Here is a 26,202-nt window from a genome sequence, read left to right on the forward strand (position 1 = left end):
AGGTATATGAAGATGCGGAGGCATCCAAACCAACAGCGTTATTGCCCTATTTTGGCGGCATGTATTCGAGAATAGAAAGAATCCTCAAAAAGCACGACGTCAAGTGTGTTTTTCGGCCACCAGCAAAATTGAGGAATTTATTGTGCTCTGTCAAAGACGACCTTGGCCTCAGAAAACGTGGCGTGTACAAAATCCCATGCCAATGTGGAAAATCTTATATCGGACAGACATGCCGAACCGTGCAAGAACGTTGCGTCGAACATCATCGTCATACACGCCTGGGGCAACCTGATAAATCAGCGGTAGCAGAACATTGCCTGGACACGGGACATCGTATGCTTTACGAACAGACGGAAATTTTATCCCCAGCGTCATCTTTCTGGGACTGTGTTATTAAGGAGGCCATACATATTCGCACGGCGGACAATCTAATCAACAGGGATGCAGGTTTTCAACTGAGCACCGCCTGGAATCCAGCACTGGCTGCCATTAAATCAACAACAGGGAAAACAATAACGTCCGTTTCCTCAAGGGACGCAACGCGTCGCTGAGATTTACTTCAAACTTTATCCGCAGGAGCGTCCGGCAGCACAGTTATTGCCCAAAGCGTACGCGTGGATGGCCTTTCTGCAGCTCCCAGTAGGGGGCACCAGCAGCGCCGCTTTCTCCAACTATGAGCGTCACCTCGCGCACGCGTATTGCGTGCTCCCGTCATGATAAATTCCGAGGCCGCCGCGCGATTATCATCAGTGGCGCCTTGCAGCAGTGACAGCAGCAGCTACCACCACCTGATGATGTCGAGTAGTGGCATCGAGGAAATCTTGGACTTTTGCTGATAAGTGTGTTAAACACAATACGTAAATATAATATATAAATTAAAGAAGAAACGCTAATCAGTATGAACTATACTAATAAAAATGAATTTCAGCTTATCGAGATAACGTGAGTATTTTCGTAAGGCAAAGTACCCCAGATCGTTACGAATTAGCAAAATATTATGCGCATACGGCCGCGAAACGGTCTGTGCCAACGTTCACACCAGTCATACTGGATTACCATTGCTGACATAACATGAAACTGTGCAAATTTAGCAATGCGCGAAGTTTCATAACGAAATTCAGTTAAAAATCGTGCAGTGCCACACTTAAGATAATTAAATTATTGACAGAAGCGGAAAAAGTAGGCAGTAACAACTATGAAAATCTACAAGAGGTAGCAGCAAAACGTAGTGGGGGTGCGAGAATTTCTTAAAATTGCTTTACTGTGAGTCTATCTGCATCCATCGAGATTACAACCAAAAACAAACCAGATATCCCTTGTAGTAGCAAACACCTTTAACTACGAAAGCAGACGACCCAGGCAAACAGCCCTCCATTATTACCCTAGACATGAATGAGCCGGCAATTTCGCAATGAAAATGGCAAAAACATATGCAGTATCTGTTGCATACAGCTTTCTAGACTCAAAAACATGAATTTTCTACCTTAATGTCACCGCTTATGCGACAATAATTCGGGATGATTATCGAAATAACGAAATACTGTTATTAGCGAGTAAATTTAGTAGGATAATTGTGCACCACTTCAGGAAATAAACGGATACATAGCTGCCAAACGTATTCTACAATGTTTCGAATTCTCCATTAGACTCGCCACAGCCAGAAACCGTTCATTAGCCGAAGTGTTTCTTAAGCTAGCTAGCAATGGGAATGCTCACACTTCTAAAACGCGGTGGCATTAATACTGGGATCTGGATTACCACGTGTATAGTCAAATGGATTTTATTTGCATTCCTGTAAACGTGATTTGGATCGAAAGCGTAGCTACGATTAATATGCTGATGTATGGATTACAACTAGAACATTTCGAATAAAGAGTAGGGGGAACGATTTATGCGGCCCTCCTCTTCAGTAACCGTCGTATCTATTTTCTCTGTCAGAATTTCGTCACCTAAATCGGTAAAAATGGAACCCTACTAGTCTCACTTTCTTGACCGTCTGTCTGTCTAACCAGCCCTTGAAACCCGTTTACCTCCAGTACGGGTAGACATAATAAGCGTAGATGTATCGCACCTCTTGCGGTATACGGTTCCTTGGTGGTGTAAAGAAGTGAGCTTCTATGTCAACGCAGTCTAATGATACGGATGTTTATGTAAAGAAAATTTACGCGAAAAGTCAAAAAATGGCTCTAAGAACTATGCAACCAAACTGCTTAGGTCATCAGTCCTAAGCAATCCTAAGCAGTTTGGTTGCATAGTTCTTAGAGCCATTTTTTGACCTTTCGCGTAAATTTTCTAGACCTAGAACTAGTTAAACCTACCTAACCAAACACACATCCATGCCCGAGGAACGATTAGAATTGATGGCGGAAGGAGCCACACGGTCCACGATATGACGTCGTTGAACGCACGGCTAACCCGCGCCGGCAAGCTGTTAATATCATCTGGCGTTGCTAAAAAGTATTCATTTCTGGTGAATGATTTTCCGTGCAGTTCATTTAACATAGAATAACTAAACTATATCTGATCTTACGGAAGAGGAAGGACGCCTAATTCATTTCCCCTTGTCTTTGTTTATGGTGTGATTCAAATGGCTCTGCGCACTATGGGACTTAACATCTATGGTAATCAGTCCCCTAGAACTTAGAACTACTGAAACCTAACTAACCTACGGACATCACACAACACCCTATCATCAGGAGGCAGAGAAAATCCCTGACCCCGCCGGGAATCGAACCCGAGAATCCGGGCGCGGGAAGCGGGAACACTACCGCACGACCACGAGCTGCGGACTTTATTTATGGTTTTAGATTCGCAATCTGAGCATACGTACTATCCTTAAACACACTTCAGCGCCAGGTCATAGTCACAGATATGCGAATACAACACATTGGCTTATACTTGAGGTATTTCGTATTCCACGAAGTGGTGGCAGACGATGGTGTGCCGTCTGCGAAGCGCGAACTTCGCCTGTGTTTGTTATCTCAGGATATTAGCTGAGCGAACGTTTTCTTCCTGCTGCTAGTCTAATGGACAATGGTAACACCGTAGAACACGTTTGACAACTATGTGACGATGGATTTACATTCTTGAGTGGTTCATAATTATGTTACTAAATCCACTCGATATTTTTATGTCCTTTTAAATTACATTTGCTACATGATTCGCACTGAAGACGTAGGAAATGTATGTTATTTGGTCCAGGAAACACGTTACAACAGAAACTGATGTTTACATTGACATTTATGTTGCGAATTACTCGTCTTATCCATCCCATGGACAACGAGGATGCTCTGTTTTCCTGCGGTTGTTTCATAGCTTAGTGTTCTTGTGTGGTGGTGGCGTTGCCAGTTTACATATTGCGCATGTCGCACACAATAAAATCTTTGGATGCCTACAGTGATCAGTCTACTTGAAAAACGTTTATGTAACTTGCTCTTCGACTTCCAATTTCACAAGTTGTGGAAAAATGTTTTACCTTGCTAGTCCTAGTTTCAAACATTGTGTGACTGAGAAAAATAGCAAAAGTTTGAATCCACTGGACACTTCAATTCTCTATATTGATTCTGAGAGTTTTGTTATTCCTCTTGTTATTTACTGTCTCAATGTCATCCTTGAGAATAAAATGAAAGGCAGTGGGATTAGGTTCCTGATCTATACTCTGTGAATTAATATTCTGCGCTGCTACGTAAATTTCAAAGGTTATTTCCTTTACGTAAAACACATTATCGATTTCAGTCCTAGAATCGACGAGAAACTTCAGAAATGCAGTTACAGAATAGTGGCATATCGATTATGGCTCCTCACAATCACCCATAGTTTTGTATTTGCTATTTGACCGTCGTCACCCTTTAGAGACCAACCCGATCTTTCCACAAGGCCATTTTTGACGTGATCTTAATATGTCCTATAACTACAGATTTGTTGAAAATATTAACTGTTAAATACGCTATTCCACAAAATTAAAAACTTCCAGTTATTCTTTGTATCTTGAAACTTACTACAGTTTACTTTCACTGAAGAAAAGATATATAGTGCCGGCCGCTGTGGCCGGGCGGTTCTAGGCGCTTCAATCTGGAACCGGGCGACCGCTACGGTCTCAGGTTCGAATTCTGCCTCGGGGATGGATGTGTGTGATATCCTTAGGTTAGTTAGGATGAAGTAGTTCTAAGTTCTAGGGGACTGATGACCTCAGATGTTAAGTCCCATAGTGCTCAGAGCCATTTGAACCATTTTTTTTTAAATATGAATGATAACAAAATGAAATCATAGATTAGAATCTCAAAGCATACTGTAAATGGTTAAAATGAAATGAACTAAAAGTCATCTTACTGTCTGAAACACGTTACTGTTCCAGAGAACTTCGGCACCTCTCAAAATTTTTTACAGCTGTGATGTTTAGCCATATGTGGAAAAATAGTGGTTCTCATGTGGCAGCACTGTCCAGCCGTCACAAAATAAAGCCTCAAAAGTCAGTAAATCAAACTATTCTTCTACTGTTGGTCCGAATCGCATATACCAACCGCCCTATGCTGCGACAAGTCTATTGGGTATTTGATTTTTCTATTCCTTTTCGGACTTCCTTGCTTCCCCTTCTACCCAATTACTCCAATTACTCCTTCATCGGCGAGCTTCTCCTCAATATTCTTCATTTATGCTGAACTGATTTTTACCCTTCTTACATATACACGTCCGTCATGTATTTTTAGAGGCTGCATGAATATATAACGTATTTCATATCTAAGCTAATTAAATATTACATATCTTGTTGTGAATTAATTTGTTTGTCCGGATTCAACTTACTGCGTTTCCTTAAAATTATATAAAATATACGTCTGTAAAAAAATAACTTTAAACATTTGTTGTAGTTGATTGGTTAACAGCTGAAAAACACCTCTGCTGATACTGCTTAGTATCGCTTGTAGCCTCCTTCGGCTTCCACAACGGCTAGAAGTCTGTTGGGCATTGAGCCCACAACTCTAGCCATATAACTAGGAGATTCAAGTAACTCATTCCAAGCGTTATGCATCACATCAGAAAGCTGTCGGCGAGTCGACGGTGACTGTCCTTTTCCCTTGTTACTCTGACATTTTCTGCCCAAATATTCTCTATGGGATTCATGTTAGCTACTTTAGGTGGCCATTCCATTACAGTAATATTACTATGGGCGTCGAACCACCTCTTAACCACACGTGCTATATAATTAGGCGAGCGATCTTGTTGGAACATGACTGATCATCACCAAATCTTGCTGTCACAGAAGGCAACGTCACGTTCTCCAGAACTGATATGTAATTGCGAGCATCGAGTTTTCCTTCCACTTCCCGCAGGTGCCCACACCCTTCGGCCGATATCCATGCACATACCGTTACCGACTCCCTGCCACTCTTTGGCCGGTAAACAAGTACTTTTCCGATTGATGCCGTAGAGAAAACTTTTTCGTCCGTGAAAATCACTCGCCTCCAAAACTGGAGAGGTTTGTCGACTTTTTCAGCAGCAAAATCAAGGCGGGCTTCTCTGTGGGAAACATTCAATGTCTCTTTCACAGCAGCACTTCTTGCTCTCAGTCCACCTTCCCTTAGACGACGAGTGACGGTCTTACTGCTGACATTGAGACTTAAAGTCTGCTGAATTTGTCGTGCGTTGACAAATGGGTGGTTCTCACTGAAACCGTGTATCTTCTGATCTTGAGCTGCTGCTGTTTTGCGGCGACGGCCATGAGGACTTCCAGTCAGTTTACCAGCCTCTTCCTTTCGTCTAATCCACCTGGCTACCGTCGACTTTTGAAGACCCATAGTTCTTGCTATATAGCCCAGTCAGTTTACCACCCTCTTCCTTTCGTCTAATCCACCTGGCTACCGTCGACTTTTGAAGACCCATAGTTCTTGCTATATAGCCATTTGAAAATCCCTCTGCATGGACTGCTATTATAGCGCCCTTGTCTGCCTCGTCCAGATGGGCCATTTAGCGTTGACTGAATGATTCGTCGCGGTTAATATCTACTGCGAAAACAGTGCTAGTAGGAAACAGACTGCCTCCTCCACGACTGCAGCCAGAACGCAATGGCCCGATATGTGTAACACAGAAATCGATGGCATAAACGAGGGATCGCAACCCCGTACCCTTGTCATTACATAGTGGAGCAACTTAGAATCTGTAATTTTTCTCAGAAGGGACTGGTCCGCTCTTGTCATGTCTTATCCTCATAAATATTACATGAAATGAAATGCTTACGTTTTCCATATACGGCAAGCCTAACTCAAGAAACATTTCTGAAATATCTGAGGCAACCTGAAGGACTCTTCCTCAATTTTAGCTGTAGAAGGAAAACGTGTTTCTTCTCGTTCGCCGTGTTTCCAAGTGGCGTAGTTTACTCTGAGGCATACATAGTTCTCGCCGGGCGTAAGAAGCGACTCCACTAACGAGGGGACTCGCCAGGTGCCATACGCTGATTGTCCGCAAACTTTGCTCAGTGAAGGAGAGGACAAAATAAACGAACATGTGTTTCGGCTTATCTGCAGACACTCGGCCGTTTCCGAGAAAACGACGGTCAAAGTTAACAACGCGCTGTTGCTGTAGTGTAGTAGACCTACTGCAACGACTTGAACCGGAAATGTTTGTTTATTTGGATACTCCGCTTCTTAGTTGCTACATTTCGCTATAATATTTTCCTTTGTTTAAAAACGGCAAGTTAAGATGACCACTGCAACTTGGTAACATCAGTAACAATTTAATACTTTGAAACAGTTACGTGTGGTGTACGAGGTGTGCACTCTGTTGAATGAGGAATACATCAAACACAAAAGCTGCGTCCAGTAACAATAATTGACTTTCGGTTACATGACAAAACACAAGTCGAAATACTGTCAGTTCATCTCAGTAGCCAGTAAAACTTAAACTGCAACGATCGAAAACACACTTTTGTGGGGAAGGCAAACGAAAGTCTGCGTTTTATTGGCCGCACACTACGAATACACAACAGACCTACTGTAAATCACTGCCTACACTACATTTGTCCGTCCACTGTTATAGTATTCCTGCGCGGTATGGGATCCTTGACAGACGTGATTGACGGTGCACGCCAAAAACATTCAAGGAACGGTAGCACGATATGTAATGTCACGAAATAGGGGAGAGAGAGTCCGCGAGTTGGGGTGACATTCATGAAAACAAAAACCTTTTTCGTTGCCGCAAGATCTTTCCACGAAATTTCAATCACCAACATCTATTCTGAATGACAAAACATTATTTCCTCGGGAACTTACACAGGAAGAAGTGACAATAGTAATAATGTAATTCAGGGATCGTAAGAAAAGATTTAAGTGGCCCCTTTTCCCGCACGCTCTTAAAGAGTGGGACGGTAGAGAAACAGTCCGAAGGTAGTTCGATGAACCCTCTGCCAGGCATGTAAGTCTGGATGGTAAAGCTATCCTCTAAATGTAGCCATGTAAACGTAACAACGAAATTATGTTGTAATTGCGACATGTGAGTTACATTTGATTTAAACATCGAAGTTGTTTGCTGTTTATTTATTTTTTGTTCATTATTTTCAGCCATAAACAAACACCTAGTTGCGTTAACTTGATACTGAAATAAAGTCTGATACTTGCACCAATAACAATAAATTCTTAACTACTTGTTATGGTACTGCAGTATCTGCCAGCGTCTTCAGAAGTGGATATCGCATACGACGTTCCTAGGGTGTTTGTAAGGGGACATTGCAGACGACTTCGAACAAAATCTGAATGTAGCTTCGTAAAAGTACCGTGATCTAACGATGTGAGTTGCTGACGAATACAGTTTATCCTATCTAGACAGTATATATCTTCATTATACATGTTGTGAAAAGAGGTTCGCGAGTGCGGTGGCCGAGCGGTTCTAGGCGCTTCAGTCACGAACATCGCGGCTGCTTCAGTCGCAGGTTGGATTCCTACCTCGGGCATGGATGTGTGTGATGTCCTTAGGTTAGGTAGGATTAAGTAGTTCTAAGTGCTAGGGGACTGATGACCTTAGAAGTTAAGTCCCATAGTGCTCAGAGCCATTTGAACCATTTAATTCTGTGGATCTGACTTCATTTCGTCCTCATCATTTATTGACTACCAGAATAACGTACCTTCCTATTCCTTAAGACAACATTTTATTGTGCGATACATCTACGCTTATTATGTGTACCCGTACTTGAGGTAAACGGGTTTCAAGGGTTGGGTAGACAGATAGACGGTCAAGAAAGTGAGACTAGTATGGTTCCATTGTTACCGATTTAATTGAGGAAATCCTGACAAAGAAAATAGCTACGACAGTTACTGAAGATGAGGGCCGCATAAATCGTTCCCCCTACTCTTTATTCGAAATGTTCTAGTTGTAATCCATACATCAGCATAGAAAATTCATGTTTTTGAGTCTAGAAAGCTCTATGCAACAGATACTGCAGATCTTTTTGCCATTTTCATTGCGAAATTGCCGGCTTATTCATGTCTTGGGTAATAATAGAGGGCTGTTTGCCTCGGTTGTCTGCTAGAGTAGTTGCCGGCCGGAGTGCCCGTGCGGTTCTAGGCGCTACAGTCTGGAACCGAGTGACCGCTACGGTAGCAGATTCGAATCCTGCTTCGGGCATGGATGTATGTGATGACCTTAGGTTAGTTACGTTTAATTAGTTCTAAGTTCTAGGCGACAGATGACCTCAGAAGTTAAATCACATTGTGTTGAAAGTCATTTGAACCATTTTTTTTTTTTTTTTTGCTACCGTTGTTAAATATGATTGCTACTGCAAGGGAGGTCTGGTTTGTTTTCGGTTCTAATCTCGATGGAGGCAGATAGACTAACAGTAAAGCAATTTTAAGAAATTCTCGCGCCCCCACTAGGTTTTTTGCTACCTTTATTCTGTACTGGCGCCCTGCATTTGTCAATATGAAACTCTTGTAGATTTTCATAGTTGTTACTTCCTACTTTTTCCGCTTCTGTCAATAATTTAATTGACTTAAGTGTGGCACTGCATGATTTTTAATTGAATTTCGTTATGAAACTTCACGCATTGCTAAATTTGCACACTTTCATGTTAGGTCAGCAATGGTAATCCAGTATGACTGGCGTGAACGTTGGCACAGACCGTTTCGCGGCCGAATGCGCATAATATTTTGCTAATTCGTAACGATCTGGGGTACATTGTCTTACTAAAATAGTTACGTTATCTCGATAAGCTGAAATTCATTTTTATTAATACAGTTCATACTGATTAGCGTTTCTTCTTTCATTTATATCTTATATTTACGTATTGTGGTTAACACACGTATCAGCATTAACATAGTCTTACACATGACTCAAAACAGCCTGCCAAAGTTGGCATGGTTTTCCAGTTTCACGCCTGTGCATAGTATGTTGGTAGCACTTTGTCGCCTTGCCTGTTATGCTGTGTGTCAGACTTTAAAGCTGTGCGGCTCAGCATAACGAAAAGGCGAGGGGTCTCACTCGTTTTGTCCGCGACTGTACATGTGATTGGACTTCAGTCTGTACATTATCACGTAATTCGAAATTTACGTTTAGGTTTCTCCTCCTCGTAGTAAAAAACGGAAATGAGAGTATGGCGTCGTTGGCCGGGAGGCCCCTATTCCGGGAAGTTCGGCCGACAAGTGCAAGTCTTATTTCATTCGACGCCACATTGGGCGAACTGCGAGCCGGTGATGGGGATGAAATTATAGTAATTTACGATGATGGTTTCGGTGTAAAAACTGAGTAGATCCAATGTGCTCGCACCTTCTGAGAACGAGTTTGTGTAGCCATTACTTTCTTCTGGCATTCCGTTGATTCTGATTTTCTTGGAAGTAGTTGCACTTCGTATGTCTGTGCGTCAGGCTACGCTTCTCTGCTTTACAAATCGTTGTTTTCTTTTGGACACTCCAGTAGGTACCCGAGAAGCATAAGAGCATAAGCTTCTCCGTGCTCAGAAAATATTGACAGCTCTGACGTCTTTACTTGTACCCCTTTACTCTTTATACCACATCTTACTGGATAAGGGTGACTTCCTGCCACTGGTCCTGGGACCATTACGTTCTACTCTGATCTATCCTTACCCTTTGCTGTGTGGTAAAATATCACCAAGTTCTTTTTGGAGACGTGGTTCCGCAGGAAATGCTCTGCCCGCTAGATTCACCCATATCACGAACTCAGTTATCTGTTTACGCCATGACAATTTACTACTTCTAATGACTCTACTCCCATTCTCACATTGTTTGACAAAAGAAAACAGTCTTCAGCCGAGTAAAGTCTTAGAATCTCTTTGAGCAGTCTTGAAGAAATGTTTCAACTACAGAAACGCAATCAGTCATGTCTGGCCCACAAATGACCGCCTTGGGTTCCGGAAAATATTCCCGGGCACGAAGTTGAAGCTGATAGTTCCATAGGGTTAATTTTTGTTTTATAGTATCTGTTATCAAATGATAGTTAGTTTGCATTAAGATATTTAAGAATTTAAATAGTTAGTGATGTGAAACAAAAAGATTTTGTCAGTATGCTACATATACTCAGCTCAGTTTTTGCCCAAATTGTCGCCTTCAGTTGTAGCTACATTCATATCTTCTTTGAGGCTCATCTAGTAATGACGTTCCAATGATCAAAATTTTCGTACCTCATAACAGTGCGGCGACATATTAAGCACTTTGCATGGCCATCAGACTATAGAAAAGTAAAGCAGTTCTCCAGTTTTTCTATTTTTGAACAATTGCGTACAGGCGATAGTATTCCTAGTGCGGAACATTAATCTAACTTAACAATAATTGTATTGTTATAACACTGTTTGGCATGTGGCAAGGCGACTCTCCTGCTTGAGCGGCTTCCGGTAGCTGTCTTCCCTTTCCCCACCCTCCTCTCCCCTCAGCACCACTGACCGCTGCGGTCAGAGCGCTAGGCAGGGGCGTGGCCGGAGCATTCGGGACCGCCGAGCGCTGTTTCACCATGTCTGCTGTAGAGGGTGAGAGTGGAGTGGTGTATTGCGATGGGGACAGAGGCATTCCCTGTGTGTGTGCGTGAGTGTGTCTGTGTGTTAGTGTGTTTTAACATTGTTCGTCGTTAAATTTTATAAAGCAAATTTTTCATAAGATTTGCTTTTTTATTCTTTATTATTAATGTTTGAATTTCTTATTGTAGTCAATGAATTAGTGTAAAATTATCCTTTTCTTGTTGCTATGTCACTGAGGAAGTTTATTTTCATTTATGGGCCATTATACGAAATACCCTTCCTCCAGTTTGGGCGTTGGCTGTTTTATCCCTTGGTGATCGTGATCTTATTTCCATAATGTATATAAATTCGGGACTCTGCACAGAATAAACATTTTGCTCGCTACTCTGCTGATACAGGTGGTATCGCATTAACTATTACGTTTATGGTATGCGTGTTTGGGATTAGTTAAGCAGGATCCAACTTTTGATTTCTTTTATTTGTTTTAAAAATCTGAAAATGCTGAGACCATGAACTAAACCGGTGTCATTGGAAATACAAACACGACAATGGACTGTGATACAAATCCTGTATGATTCTGCAGCGAGAGAACACGGCAGGTCTATCAGGCAGTACATTTAACTGCTTGTACTCAAATGTTTTTATGTAGCAATACCTCCGTCACCTACCTGAAACGAGCCTAGTTGACATGCGAGATGTATCGCCTCGTCCAACTCCCGATGTATTCCAACGGTATATACCAATGTACACCGAAACTCTACAGCTATGCTCTGATGACACCTACATTCTGCAAGCCACCTTGCGTTGTGTGACGGAGGGTACTTTATGTGTTTCTGTCACTTCTTGTTCCAGTCGCTAATTGTTCCGGTGAAGAACGATTGTATGTAAGAACCCTAGTGTGGTCGCATCTCTCTTATGTTATCCTCATGGCCTTTTCTCGAGATATACGCAGGAGGAAGTATTGTATTCGTTGAAGTTTCTAGGAAAGTACGCCCCTGGAACTTTAACCATAAACGACATCGTGATGCTGGACGTCTCTCTTGCAGAGTATGCCACCGGAGTTGGTTGCTCATCTCTGTGACTCCTTCGTGCTTAATATATGAACCTGTAACGAAACGTGCTGCTAACGAAACGTGCTGCTCTTATGTGGATCTGATTTTCTCTATCAGTGCTGTTTGGCATGGATCCCATACAGACAGGCAATGTTGAAGTATTGGTCGAAGGAGTGTTTTGTAAGCTACTTTCTTTGTTGATGGGTGACGTTTCCGGAGGACTATTCCAATGAATCTTAGTTTGGTATCTGGCTTACTCGCGATTAATTTTTTGTTGGCGCTGTGCTTCAAATCACTCGGTACGCAGACTCATAGACGTTTTATGGAAGTAACTTGCTTCCAGCGATTGTTCGGCAGTTGTGTAATAAAGGGTCCTTCTGTCTATGTATTCGCAATGCGTTGTATTTGGTTGTGTTGACAGTTGCCACCCCCTGCACCAAGCATCGATCCTTTGAATTTCGCTACAATTTCCTAGAGTCACGATTTCTTTACATGCAACAGCATCATCCGTGAAAAGCCTAATGCAGCTTTCGACGTTATCTGCTAAGTCATTTACACATGCTGTGAAAAGTAACAGTCCTGTACCACTCCAGTGACGCATGCTCAAAGTTACTATTACTTCTGTTCGGAATGACATTCTGTGTTCTCTTTGCTGGTAACTCATCAGTCCATTCACGCAGTTGATCTGATATTCCGTACGCTAGTAGTTTGTTCGTTAGGCGGCAGTATGTAACGGTATGGAAAGGATTCCGGAAATTGCGGGACACGGCATCTACCTCGGTGCCTGTACCTAGTGCTTTCTGGGCCTCGTGGACAAACAGAGTGAGTTGGGTCCTACGCGACAGTTGTTATCAGAGGCCATGGTGGTTCCTACAGAAGAGATTTTCGGCCTCCAGATATGTCACAGTATGTGAACATCAAATATGTTGCAAAACTGTACAATTGATTCAAGTCAGAAATATGGACCTACAGTTTTGTGTGTTTGTTCGACGAGCCTTTTTTGGGAATGGGAATGACCTGTGGTTTATTCCAACCATCAGAACCACTTCGTTCCTACAAAGAACTACTGTACACTGCCGATAGAAGAGGGCAAGTTCTTTCACACACTCTGGTTAGAATCGTATTCGTTCCCTTCATGAATGATATGTCGAAATTACTACCGATGATAAACTGTCATATGAGTTCTAATTTCTATGATTTTCTTGTAATGATCGTTACGCGCAGTGCGTTTGGGAGGAGTTAATCTCTTGCCCGATACTTCTAGAATCGTACGCTATTGGAATTTCAGAAGTATACCTCCCCGTGATGAACACCACCTCTCTCGTAGCATCTCCCAGCCGGCCGGTGTGGCCCAGCGGTTCTAGGCGCTTCAGTCTGGAACAGCGCGACCGTTACGGTCGCAGGTTCGAATCCTGTCTTGGGCATGGATGTGTGTGATGTCGTTAGGTTAGTTAGGTTTAAGTAGTTCTAAGTTATAGGGGACTGATGACCTCAGATGTTAAGTCCCATAGTGCTCAGAGTCACTTGAACCATTTGAAGGATCTCACACTATGGTTTACTAAGACGCTCACGTGACGTAAAGACTTGCTCTTCGTTTTGCACCTCTTGTATGTATTCTACTAATCCAACTTGGTGAGGATTGACGCTCGAACAATACTCTACAACCGATGGAACAACTGCCGTGCAAGCGGCTTCTTTCCTGGAGTAATACATTTCCTTACGATGCGTTCAATTGATTCCAGCCAGGCCTCTACTTTTCCAACAACTAATTTTATATGTGTGTTCCATTTTGTATCGCGACAAGCGGTTACTCTTGGAATGTAACGGTTCTTGCTGTTCTCAGTAATTTATTTTCAGTAGCGTAACCTAACAGTAATGGATCTCTACACCTATTTGTGCATTTGTGAGTAGTACGTTAAATCTATTTGAATTCAAGTGAACTAGTGTAGCTGCTTCAACCATTAATCCTTTGGGCTTCTTGCACTTCACTGCCCTTTATGTGTGCTGTATAACGGCACTATTACACTCGTGTAAGTGATTATTTTCCACTCTTCGTGCGTTCTGTAAATGGATTAATGCTTTCCTCATAATATCTGTGTCTTGTCATAGGTGAGGGCAATATTAGCTGCACACAACATTGAAGGCGTGGCTTTACACGTGATGACTAGACATTCCGTCTGTTCTCTGTTGTAGTGTGCAGTAGTCGGCGACCAGTAAGGCTATAAATACGTCGTTACCTACTACAGTCCAATCTGGTGGCGGTGCTTTCTCCTCTTATCGAGCTCTTCACGGTCTACCCTTGACACTGTGGCACTTGAAAGCCCAGAGACAGCCAACTCTAAGAGATTAAGTGTTCAGTGTGTCATGTTCCATTAATTACGTATTATGAAATCGATGATATCTGGCGTGTTGCCCAACCTTCTTTCGTCTGTCACCAGCCCTGACAACATCCCAGCCTCGAGACAGGCCCATCTGCTCCGCTCCCTCCAAGACAGTACGTAGTTATAAATGAATTTCTCACGACGATCATTCACTGTGTAGACTACATCCCTGATCAACAGGGTATACAAAAGAAAAGAAAACCACCTGATTGCTGCTTAATCCATCAAAACGACAGTTTGAACTTAGATTAGTTTTAATGACAGTGGAATAGTATAAAACTAATTTGATCTCAATATGTTGACTCCATAGACATAACGTGTATTGTGATATTACTATGACTCATTTACCAGCATTTACCTCACTCCGTCGTCAGGCCACGAGTAGCCTACCGGGACCATCCGACCGCCATGTCATCCTCAGTGGAGGATGCGGATAGGAGGTTCAAATGGCGCTGAGCACTATGGGACTTAACTTCTGAGGTCATCAGTCCTCTAGAACTTAGAACTACTTAAACCTAACTAACCTAAGGACACCACACTCATCCATGCCCGAAGCAGGATTCGAACCTGCGACCGTAGCGGTTGCGCGGTTCCAGACTGTAGCACCTAGAACCACTCGGCCACTCCGGCCGGTGCGGATAGGAGGGGCGTGGGGTCAGCACACCGCTCTCCGGGTCGTAATGATGGTATTCTTGACCCAAGCCACTACTATTCGGTCGAGTAGCTCCTCAATTGGCATCACGAGGCTGAGTGCACCCCACAAACATTTACCTCACACTATCTTAACTTTTGTCACCTTCTTATTTGAACTGCTTCAGATTAATTTACCCTCAAATTGTGTTCCGATTACTTACTGGGCTGTTCCCAGAATCGAGAGGTAAACAACACAGAGTAGATACACATTATAAACGTCGTCAACGGTGCACACACCCCGACTAGACTAAACACGATTGGATGAAATATTGTGCATCCACTGACAATGTCCAGTGGGGAAGAAGATGGTGCAGCAGGTAAAAAGAAATTACAAATAGTTTTCTGTTGAGGGAAACGACTACTTAAATAATCCATGTTCCAGACATAAACCACAAATAAAGTTTTTTGTTTACAGGAGCACGACTAGTTTCATGATATCAGTTCACACCTTGAGGTTATATACGTTACGAGCACATTAAGTAATCAATCGCCGAAGAAGTACCATTAATGTGTCCTAGGCTTCAGGCTCTATCGAAGGCCAGGGCTGACGATTGCCTACCGTGGCAGACGCTGACATTAGGAAAGGAACAACGTGTTTACCGGCTGGCTTCAGGAAAGCACCGACGACGCAATACTTTCCTACGCCGATCACGTGTCCGTAAGCAAGCGAGACCTCTAACCTTCCGCACATCCGGTATTTATGGTGCCACACACCTCAGAGCCAGTTAGTTTCGGTTTCACTCTACTACTTCGAGTTACTTTCTACGTAGTTCTATAAGCCACTAAGCTATGTTAATCAGGGAGCCGTTTATAGAACATCCAAATCTGTCTGAAGTAGTTGATTTGGACTGACCATCCAAGTGTTCATTTATGTTACTTCATTTGGACTTTCTATCTAAGTAATTATTTGTCCCTCATAGTTGAAACTTTGCAGTTAAACGATCATTTAACACTCCTAATTTTGAGTTGTATCCAAAGATCTCGCTTAACTGTGTCATTTGGACTTTGCATCAATGAGACAATTTGGGAAATTCTGCAAGTCACATTCGAGCTCTTTATGCGAGTCAAACTCTATGTACAGTCTGTTCGATAAATGTATTGATTTTTGTGGGATTGTCGTTGACAATTACGTAGCCATATGTAGAAACACTAGAAATTTAAGGCGTGCAAGTCACTGCTCAGTGAAAACCATTACAACACCCATGAAGATACAAAACGATAAATTTGGAAGTCCTTCAAGGAAGCATGTGAGAGCTGTCATCTGTCTCTGATTTTGTCATCTTCTCCTTGATCTATCTAAATTTTCTTGTCCATGATTAAGTTCGGTGAGATGGTAATTATTTCTGAACATTTTTCTAAATGTCCATGTAGGTGGTTCTCGTCTTCGAGCCTTCAGCAGGTAGTTAATTTACATTCGCAACCTATTTAAGTTTGTTTTCGGTTTCTTCCCCTCCAATTGTAGAACTGCTTGCTTTCCATCTTTCCACTTATCCCCGCTTCCCGACAGAGCGGCAACCTGTTGGGCCTGTGGCCTTTCTCAGCTGCAGCTTGTAACTGAAGAGCAATGTCTACACTTAATTTTGAAACACACATCGTGCCTGTAATTAACATTTGTGTAAATTGACAATCAATCTCAAAGAAATATTCGAGGAAAAGGTATTGATGTTGTTAACACTGGTATCTAAGAGATACTATCAAAATAACTGAAACGTTGAAAACCAATATTAATCGAAGATGTACCAAATGTATCATAATACCACCAAGAGGTACTCGGATTTTCAATTTATCAATGAAATTTCTGACACATAGCACTTAAACATGGAACTGCAGCACGATTGACAACACAGTCCAATAAATTAGCCACCAATAAATTAGCCACCTTGAATTAAAAGCAGTTTTGAACTGTGCGATTTGACCAGTGTCATAAGCTACACCTTTCTTTCTATGAGATCATGCAGAAGATGGAAAGTTTAGATACAAATGTGGATGAAACAGCCACTCAGTATGTACCCACCATGGTCACTCTGAATAAATAGTACCACTTTTTTAAAAAACGAGATATGTAACCTGCACCTGAATTATGGTAAATGACACCATGTTAAACAAATAACGAAATTACCTATATTGTACCATTTACGAAATACGTACGCTTTAACTGACTTGCTAAAATTGATGCAGTTCATTCCCCCCTCTCTCTTTACATCTCTCCCCCTCTCTCCCGCCCACCATCCCTCCTTCCCTCTTTTCAGAACCCATCTCTCTCTCTCTCTCTCTCTCTCTCTCTCTTGCAAGTTATGCACCTCTTGTTAACGTATGTAGTCCAGTGTCAGTACCACTCTTGATCTAAGGCACAATGGACGTTCAAATTAAATATTTCCACATCTCGACTACTGTATAAAACATCTTACCCTTATCAAGTATCACAATTTTATTTCTCCACACACACACATACTCGTAACTGTCAAAACCTATACCTGAAACATGACTGTGGACTCTTAGATTACGTGCCCAATGCTGTTTCCACTTCTAAATTGTTATAAAGCCTATAATTGTACACAACGCACGTTGGTAAAAATATTAAGATAAACAGATAAGCAGTGATAGCTGACACAAACAATCAGACAATCCGAATTACTGCCAGCTCCTTATAGAATGAAATTAATTTTTAACTTATGCCATGACTGTGAACTCTCAAATTAATTTTGCACAATGCCAACTCCACATCTTAGTTGTTCTATAACTCTACACACGTAGCATGCTAAATAATCAGGTAACTTCATCCTACGCCTTAATGAGAGTACCTGAATAAGCACCATTTCAGGGACTAGAAGATAATGGATCATGTTCTACACTAGAGAAATATAACTAATGTTCTCTTGTTAATAAGTTCCTGATATTTAATCATGCAGTTATAACCCACAGGTATTCAGTACACCAACGTCATGTTTTCCGACAATTTAGCAAAACATGCCATACAAAGATATAGCACTTTTGACGAGGTGTTCAATGTTGGCATTTCGATCGCAGGCAACTTGAGGCTATGTTAGCCATGGTACAAAGATCAGACTACGAACACCTGCGTCACTTCACCAAGCATGAATTTAGGGAGGAATAAGAAAATGCATCAAGTTCTACCTTCGAAAATTATAATCGATTGTTTTGATTAGCTAATATTGCTCTTTATTGCATTTTGTTTTCGTCTACTAGAGGTTACGAACAAAAAATAGGAATCATGCCCTGAAAGTGCCATACAAACTCAGTTATGAATAATTATAATAGCTTCATGTGGTTCAGTGGCCTGGTGCGAGTGTTTCTACTGGACTCCGCTCTGACGACTTGGATGTTCCTAACCTACGCTAGTTATCCAGCCAGGGTACGGGACTTGCAGTTTAACGTGGAATTAGAAACACGGGTTGTTTCTCGTGACTTGTAACATCGTTGAGAGGTGAAGGCTAAGTTAGAACGAAGATTGAAAGAGACAGAAAAATGTGCAGTCAGACCAAGACTCAATCCCGCCATCTCTTGTTTTCCTGTCTCATGCTTTACTATTGGACCACAAGGATTGACATGCATATAAAACGTTCATTTGCAGGTTTTAAAAATAAGTTTGTAGATGTAAAAATTTGGCTTCTATGGCCGTAATCTTAAATTATTTACATCTCTAACGAACCGTAGACTTCAGTATTTAATATAAATTTCAACTTGATATCTCTGCTGCTTTTGATGTTACCCTATATTCGTCGTACCGGAAATCCTTCTACTCTTATCTCTTTACTAACCCCCACCTTATCTAAATAGTGCCTTTGCATTTGCTTTTGCAGATGTCCTAGCTATCCTTCTGAACTTCCACGTTCCGACACGTGGAAGGCTATCCATTCTTTGGTTAATGAATAACTTTATCATGTTTGCCTTCCCCTGCTCATTCATCTCTCGGAAATACGAATGGGGAACTAATCCGAAATCTTTTGCCATAGAAGAAATCATCATGACAATTTTTCAGCTACATGCCCCGTGTCCTGTTGATATCTGCTGCCATTGCTGACGAATTTATTCAAAATTAAAGCAGTTATAACCCAGTACACCTAGGCTAGATGATTGAGAAATGGCTACTTGTGTTGCGTTTTGGTACTAGATTAACTGCAGACGGTCCATAAGAAGGGCGTTCCGAAAACAGTCACCATAAGAGTTATAGTGTCACGCTGTTAAATGTATAGTGTATTCACGAGACGAGCCGTACCTCCATGACAGGAAACGTAACACCTTACTAAAATAAGTCACCACAAGTACAAACCAAAACTAAGCTACAGCGATCTCAAACGAGGCTGACTCCTAAATAAATTATCAAACACTATTTATATTTTTTCCGAAGTGTCTCCTTATCACACAAGCAAACGTGACAAAGACGTGAACTCTGACTTATTAGGCAGGAAAAAGAAATTGGAAAGAATCAACTTACCCGGAAGAGAAAGCCTTAATCTACTGAAGAAACGGAAAAATTAATTTAAGTTATACATTTTGTAATTAAAGGGATCGGCAGAAGATAGTATTAGGGTTCAATTTACTAAGGATTAACATTACCCGTTGTGTTTTAGAATGCACCAACAGCCGGTAACAGGCGATCCCGTTTATACAGCTAGGAGGCGCTGTATATTATACAACAGTATAAACTATGTAACTTCAGAAACTGTTCTGTCTCACTGTATTGATATTATTGTGTTGGAATACAAGCAAAACAAAAGCATGCAATATCACAAAACATTCTCTTGTGGGTTACCGCTTTCTTTTATCGATAATTTCAATTAATAAGAAATGCTCGGAATCTGAATAAATTTCTCCTGAATAGCATGGCATCTTCATTTACAATAATGAGAAAATGAGTTTAATGTAAACCAGAGGAGCAAATTTTGTGTTTCAGCTTGTTTTCTACATATTATACTAACCTTGATAATTAGTACTGTCACGTCTCCAGCACATTACTCCACCTCTGAAGCATTGTCGTCGACAGACCCTTCGTGGCATTTTGGGAGGGGGTGGGCGTGGAGTGGGTGGAGTATCTCAGTTTAATTTCTGAGTTTTGCAGTGTCCCTAAATTGGTCGACGTTAATGTTGCAATCCAGCCATAAATAAGTCCCTGACGGATTCATTTCCCATTCTTGTACAGTCTCCCCTTCTGGTCAATCTACAATCAACTAGTCGTTTCAGACGCGACTCTAAACTTAACCAGTCTTCTTTCCTAACGTATTCTTCGCAGCTTTACTGCTTATCTAATGGTTCAGTCTCTTGGAATAAGGTAGTATCCCTACCGACTTCTACTGTAAGTTTGCAATGAATTTGATACTAAACGCTTCAAGGACTTAGGCATGATTACAAAATCGTATTACGGTATTTCTAGTAATAAATGTGGCCACTTAAACTCTGATGCACACAACCAAGAAATTAAATTCAGAAAAATTTAAATTTCCAATTTGTATGACAGTGTGCAATTCAGTGTGAAACTATATACGCTCGTACAAATCTCTGTAACAAGCTACCCGCAATAATAAAGTAAGAAATTTCTAACCCAACACGTTACCAAGCTGAACTCAAGACACTAGTTATTTGTTACTCCTGTGTAGTGTTTCAATGTGTGAAATACGTAAACTGAAACCTGGGGTAGATATTGAACCCTATAATATTCCTAGCTACTTTCCAGTTTAGTACACTGTACCTAGTTTTAATAGCTGCTCATTTCTGTAAATGTTCTCATACTCTCGTCCAATATTAGTGATAGTACATATCAGACGCACATATGTGGATCGTGACTTTTTAAAACTGCTCAGTGAAAACCATTACAACACCCATGAAGATACAAAACGATAAATTTGGAAGTCCTTCAAGGAAGCATGTGAGAGCTGTCATCTGTCTCTGATTTTGTCATCTTCTCCTTGATCTATCTAAATTTTCTTGTCCATGATTAAGTTCGGTGAGATGGTAATTATTTCTGAACATTTTTCTAAATGTCCATGTAGGTGGTTCTCGTCTTCGAGCCTTCAGCAGGTAGTTAATTTACATTCGCAACCTATTTAAGTTTGTTTTCGGTTTCTTCCCCTCCAATTGTAGAACTGCTTGCTTTCCATCTTTCCACTTATCCCCGCTTCCCGACAGAGCGGCAACCTGTTGGGCCTGTGGCCTTTCTCAGCTGCAGCTTGTAACTGAAGAGCAATGTCTACACTTAATTTTGAAACACACATCGTGCCTGTAATTAACATTTGTGTAAATTGACAATCAATCTCAAAGAAATATTCGAGGAAAAGGTATTGATGTTGTTAACACTGGTATCTAAGAGATACTATCAAAATAACTGAAACGTTGAAAACCAATATTAATCGAAGATGTACCAAATGTATCATAATACCACCAAGAGGTACTCGGATTTTCAATTTATCAATGAAATTTCTGACACATAGCACTTAAACATGGAACTGCAGCACGATTGACAACACAGTCCAATAAATTAGCCACCAATAAATTAGCCACCTTGAATTAAAAGCAGTTTTGAACTGTGCGATTTGACCAGTGTCATAAGCTACACCTTTCTTTCTATGAGATCATGCAGAAGATGGAAAGTTTAGATACAAATGTGGATGAAACAGCCACTCAGTATGTACCCACCATGGTCACTCTGAATAAATAGTACCACTTTTTTAAAAAACGAGATATGTAACCTGCACCTGAATTATGGTAAATGACACCATGTTAAACAAATAACGAAATTACCTATATTGTACCATTTACGAAATACGTACGCTTTAACTGACTTGCTAAAATTGATGCAGTTCATTCCCCCCTCTCTCTTTACATCTCTCCCCCTCTCTCCCGCCCACCATCCCTCCTTCCCTCTTTTCAGAACCCATCTCTCTCTCTCTCTCTCTCTCTCTCTCTCTCTTGCAAGTTATGCACCTCTTGTTAACGTATGTAGTCCAGTGTCAGTACCACTCTTGATCTAAGGCACAATGGACGTTCAAATTAAATATTTCCACATCTCGACTACTGTATAAAACATCTTACCCTTATCAAGTATCACAATTTTATTTCTCCACACACACACATACTCGTAACTGTCAAAACCTATACCTGAAACATGACTGTGGACTCTTAGATTACGTGCCCAATGCTGTTTCCACTTCTAAATTGTTATAAAGCCTATAATTGTACACAACGCACGTTGGTAAAAATATTAAGATAAACAGATAAGCAGTGATAGCTGACACAAACAATCAGACAATCCGAATTACTGCCAGCTCCTTATAGAATGAAATTAATTTTTAACTTATGCCATGACTGTGAACTCTCAAATTAATTTTGCACAATGCCAACTCCACATCTTAGTTGTTCTATAACTCTACACACGTAGCATGCTAAATAATCAGGTAACTTCATCCTACGCCTTAATGAGAGTACCTGAATAAGCACCATTTCAGGGACTAGAAGATAATGGATCATGTTCTACACTAGAGAAATATAACTAATGTTCTCTTGTTAATAAGTTCCTGATATTTAATCATGCAGTTATAACCCACAGGTATTCAGTACACCAACGTCATGTTTTCCGACAATTTAGCAAAACATGCCATACAAAGATATAGCACTTTTGACGAGGTGTTCAATGTTGGCATTTCGATCGCAGGCAACTTGAGGCTATGTTAGCCATGGTACAAAGATCAGACTACGAACACCTGCGTCACTTCACCAAGCATGAATTTAGGGAGGAATAAGAAAATGCATCAAGTTCTACCTTCGAAAATTATAATCGATTGTTTTGATTAGCTAATATTGCTCTTTATTGCATTTTGTTTTCGTCTACTAGAGGTTACGAACAAAAAATAGGAATCATGCCCTGAAAGTGCCATACAAACTCAGTTATGAATAATTATAATAGCTTCATGTGGTTCAGTGGCCTGGTGCGAGTGTTTCTACTGGACTCCGCTCTGACGACTTGGATGTTCCTAACCTACGCTAGTTATCCAGCCAGGGTACGGGACTTGCAGTTTAACGTGGAATTAGAAACACGGGTTGTTTCTCGTGACTTGTAACATCGTTGAGAGGTGAAGGCTAAGTTAGAACGAAGATTGAAAGAGACAGAAAAATGTGTAGTCAGACCAAGACTCAATCCCGCCATCTCTTGTTTTCCTGTCTCATGCTTTACTATTGGACCACAAGGATTGACATGCATATAAAACGTTCATTTGCAGGTTTTAAAAATAAGTTTGTAGATGTAAAAATTTGGCTTCTATGGCCGTAATCTTAAATTATTTACATCTCTAACGAACCGTAGACTTCAGTATTTAATATAAATTTCAACTTGATATCTCTGCTGCTTTTGATGTTACCCTATATTCGTCGTACCGGAAATCCTTCTACTCTTATCTCTTTACTAACCCCCACCTTATCTAAATAGTGCCTTTGCATTTGCTTTTGCAGATGTCCTAGCTATCCTTCTGAACTTCCACGTTCCGACACGTGGAAGGCTATCCATTCTTTGGTTAATGAATAACTTTATCATGTTTGCCTTCCCCTGCTCATTCATCTCTCGGAAATACGAATGGGGAACTAATCCGAAATCTTTTGCCATAGAAGAAATCATCATGACAATTTTTCAGCTACATGCCCCGTGTCCTGTTGATATCTGCTGCCATTGCTGACGAATTTATTCAAAATTAAAGCAGTTATAACCCAGTACACCTAGGCTAGATGATTGAGAAATGGCTACTTGTGTTGCGTTTTGGTACTAGATTAACTGCAGACGGTCCATAAGAAGGGCGTTCCGAAAACAGTCACCATAAGAGTTATAGTGTCACGCTGTTAAATGTATAGTGTATTCACGAGACGAGCCGTACCTCCATGACAGGAAACGTAACACCTTACTAAAATAAGTCACCACAAGTACAAACCAAAACTAAGCTACAGCGATCTCAAACGAGGCTGACTCCTAAATAAATTATCAAACACTATTTATATTTTTTCCGAAGTGTCTCCTTATCACACAAGCAAACGTGACAAAGACGTGAACTCTGACTTATTAGGCAGGAAAAAGAAATTGGAAAGAATCAACTTACCCGGAAGAGAAAGCCTTAATCTACTGAAGAAACGGAAAAATTAATTTAAGTTATACATTTTGTAATTAAAGGGATCGGCAGAAGATAGTATTAGGGTTCAATTTACTAAGGATTAACATTACCCGTTGTGTTTTAGAATGCACCAACAGCCGGTAACAGGCGATCCCGTTTATACAGCTAGGAGGCGCTGTATATTATACAACAGTATAAACTATGTAACTTCAGAAACTGTTCTGTCTCACTGTATTGATATTATTGTGTTGGAATACAAGCAAAACAAAAGCATGCAATATCCCAAAACATTCTCTTGTGGGTTACCGCTTTCTTTTATCGATAATTTCAATTAATAAGAAATGCTCGGAATCTGAATAAATTTCTCCTGAATAGCATGGCATCTTCATTTACAATAATGAGAAAATGAGTTTAATGTAAACCAGAGGAGCAAATTTTGTGTTTCAGCTTGTTTTCTACATATTATACTAACCTTGATAATTAGTACTGTCACGTCTCCAGCACATTACTCCACCTCTGAAGCATTGTCGTCGACAGACCCTTCGTGGCATTTTGGGAGGGGGTGGGCGTGGAGTGGGTGGAGTATCTCAGTTTAATTTCTGAGTTTTGCAGTGTCCCTAAATTGGTCGACGTTAATGTTGCAATCCAGCCATAAATAAGTCCCTGACGGATTCATTTCCCATTCTTGTACAGTCTCCCCTTCTGGTCAATCTACAATCAACTAGTCGTTTCAGACGCGACTCTAAACTTAACCAGTCTTCTTTCCTAACGTATTCTTCGCAGCTTTACTGCTTATCTAATGGTTCAGTCTCTTGGAATAAGGTAGTATCCCTACCGACTTCTACTGTAAGTTTGCAATGAATTTGATACTAAACGCTTCAAGGACTTAGGCATGATTACAAAATCGTATTACGGTATTTCTAGTAATAAATGTGGCCACTTAAACTCTGATGCACACAACCAAGAAATTAAATTCAGAAAAATTTAAATTTCCAATTTGTATGACAGTGTGCAATTCAGTGTGAAACTATATACGCTCGTACAAATCTCTGTAACAAGCTACCCGCAATAATAAAGTAAGAAATTTCTAACCCAACACGTTACCAAGCTGAACTCAAGACACTAGTTATTTGTTACTCCTGTGTAGTGTTTCAATGTGTGAAATACGTAAACTGAAACCTGGGGTAGATATTGAACCCTATAATATTCCTAGCTACTTTCCAGTTTAGTACACTGTACCTAGTTTTAATAGCTGCTCATTTCTGTAAATGTTCTCATACTCTCGTCCAATATTAGTGATAGTACATATCAGACGCACATATGTGGATCGTGACTTTTTAAATAAACACTCTCATGTTTACTATGCAGACTTAAGTCTGGGCTGTACGAGGTGGATTTCAGCAGTCCAAACAGAACGAGGACGCCGAAGGCATCGGCCTTCTTCATGGCAGAAGTCTTTAGCAGCAAGCAGTTGCCCAGCCAGTACAACGAGTAAGACATTCCGTGTTCACCACAGAAGACATAAATGAGGATGTCAACACAGTGCTTAATATGATCTCTTGCCGAATACAGTACAGTTAGATGAAGGAATAATTGTATTGTCTGCAACTACTGAATGTAGATATTTTTCAACCACTGTCTATGTAAATAAATTTCTGAAAATGAGCAATTGTACTTTGCTGTTTTGAACATATCTGTATCTCACCAACCGTACGCAAGTTTCAACGGAGAAGTAACACAGCCTACCGGTCCAACGTTGTCCATTACAAAGAATACGTACGGTACCAAAAGATGGAAAATTTTTAACTTTTAATTCCTGACTGAGCATGTTATTTTGACTGTTGCCTGCTCGAAATGTAGCATTACGGTTGTTAAAATTTCATCTCCATGAAGGCATCCTTAGAGGTTTAGAAATCTAGGTCAACGTTTTAAAATTTATTTGCAGTAGGTCGGCTGTGTTACTTCCCCTTTGACTTATACTTTGATAAATTCCAGTAACAGGAAACAGTGGCCCCGAAGCT

At 40.9% G+C, this 26,202-nt stretch overlaps 1 protein-coding gene across 4 annotated transcripts in view; it reads left to right on the plus strand.

The window, feature by feature from the left end:
* The window catches only part of LOC126198707 (myrosinase 1-like), a 225,771-nt gene that overhangs the window by 59,233 nt on the left and 140,336 nt on the right, over window positions 1-26,202 (plus strand). The window contains exon 12 of one of the 4 annotated variants that reach the window (XM_049935212.1): window positions 25,550-25,846. The exons of the other annotated variants lie outside the window; for them this stretch is intronic. Within the exon in view, the coding sequence (XP_049791169.1) occupies window positions 25,550-25,676 (127 nt within the window). The 3' untranslated portion in view covers window positions 25,677-25,846. Of the gene's footprint in view, window positions 1-25,549; window positions 25,847-26,202 lie in introns of those variants that run through there. 4 annotated transcript variants of the gene reach the window in all.

Source organism: Schistocerca nitens, chromosome 8, assembly GCF_023898315.1.
Source record: "Schistocerca nitens isolate TAMUIC-IGC-003100 chromosome 8, iqSchNite1.1, whole genome shotgun sequence".
Taxonomy (NCBI): domain Eukaryota; kingdom Metazoa; phylum Arthropoda; class Insecta; order Orthoptera; family Acrididae; genus Schistocerca; species Schistocerca nitens.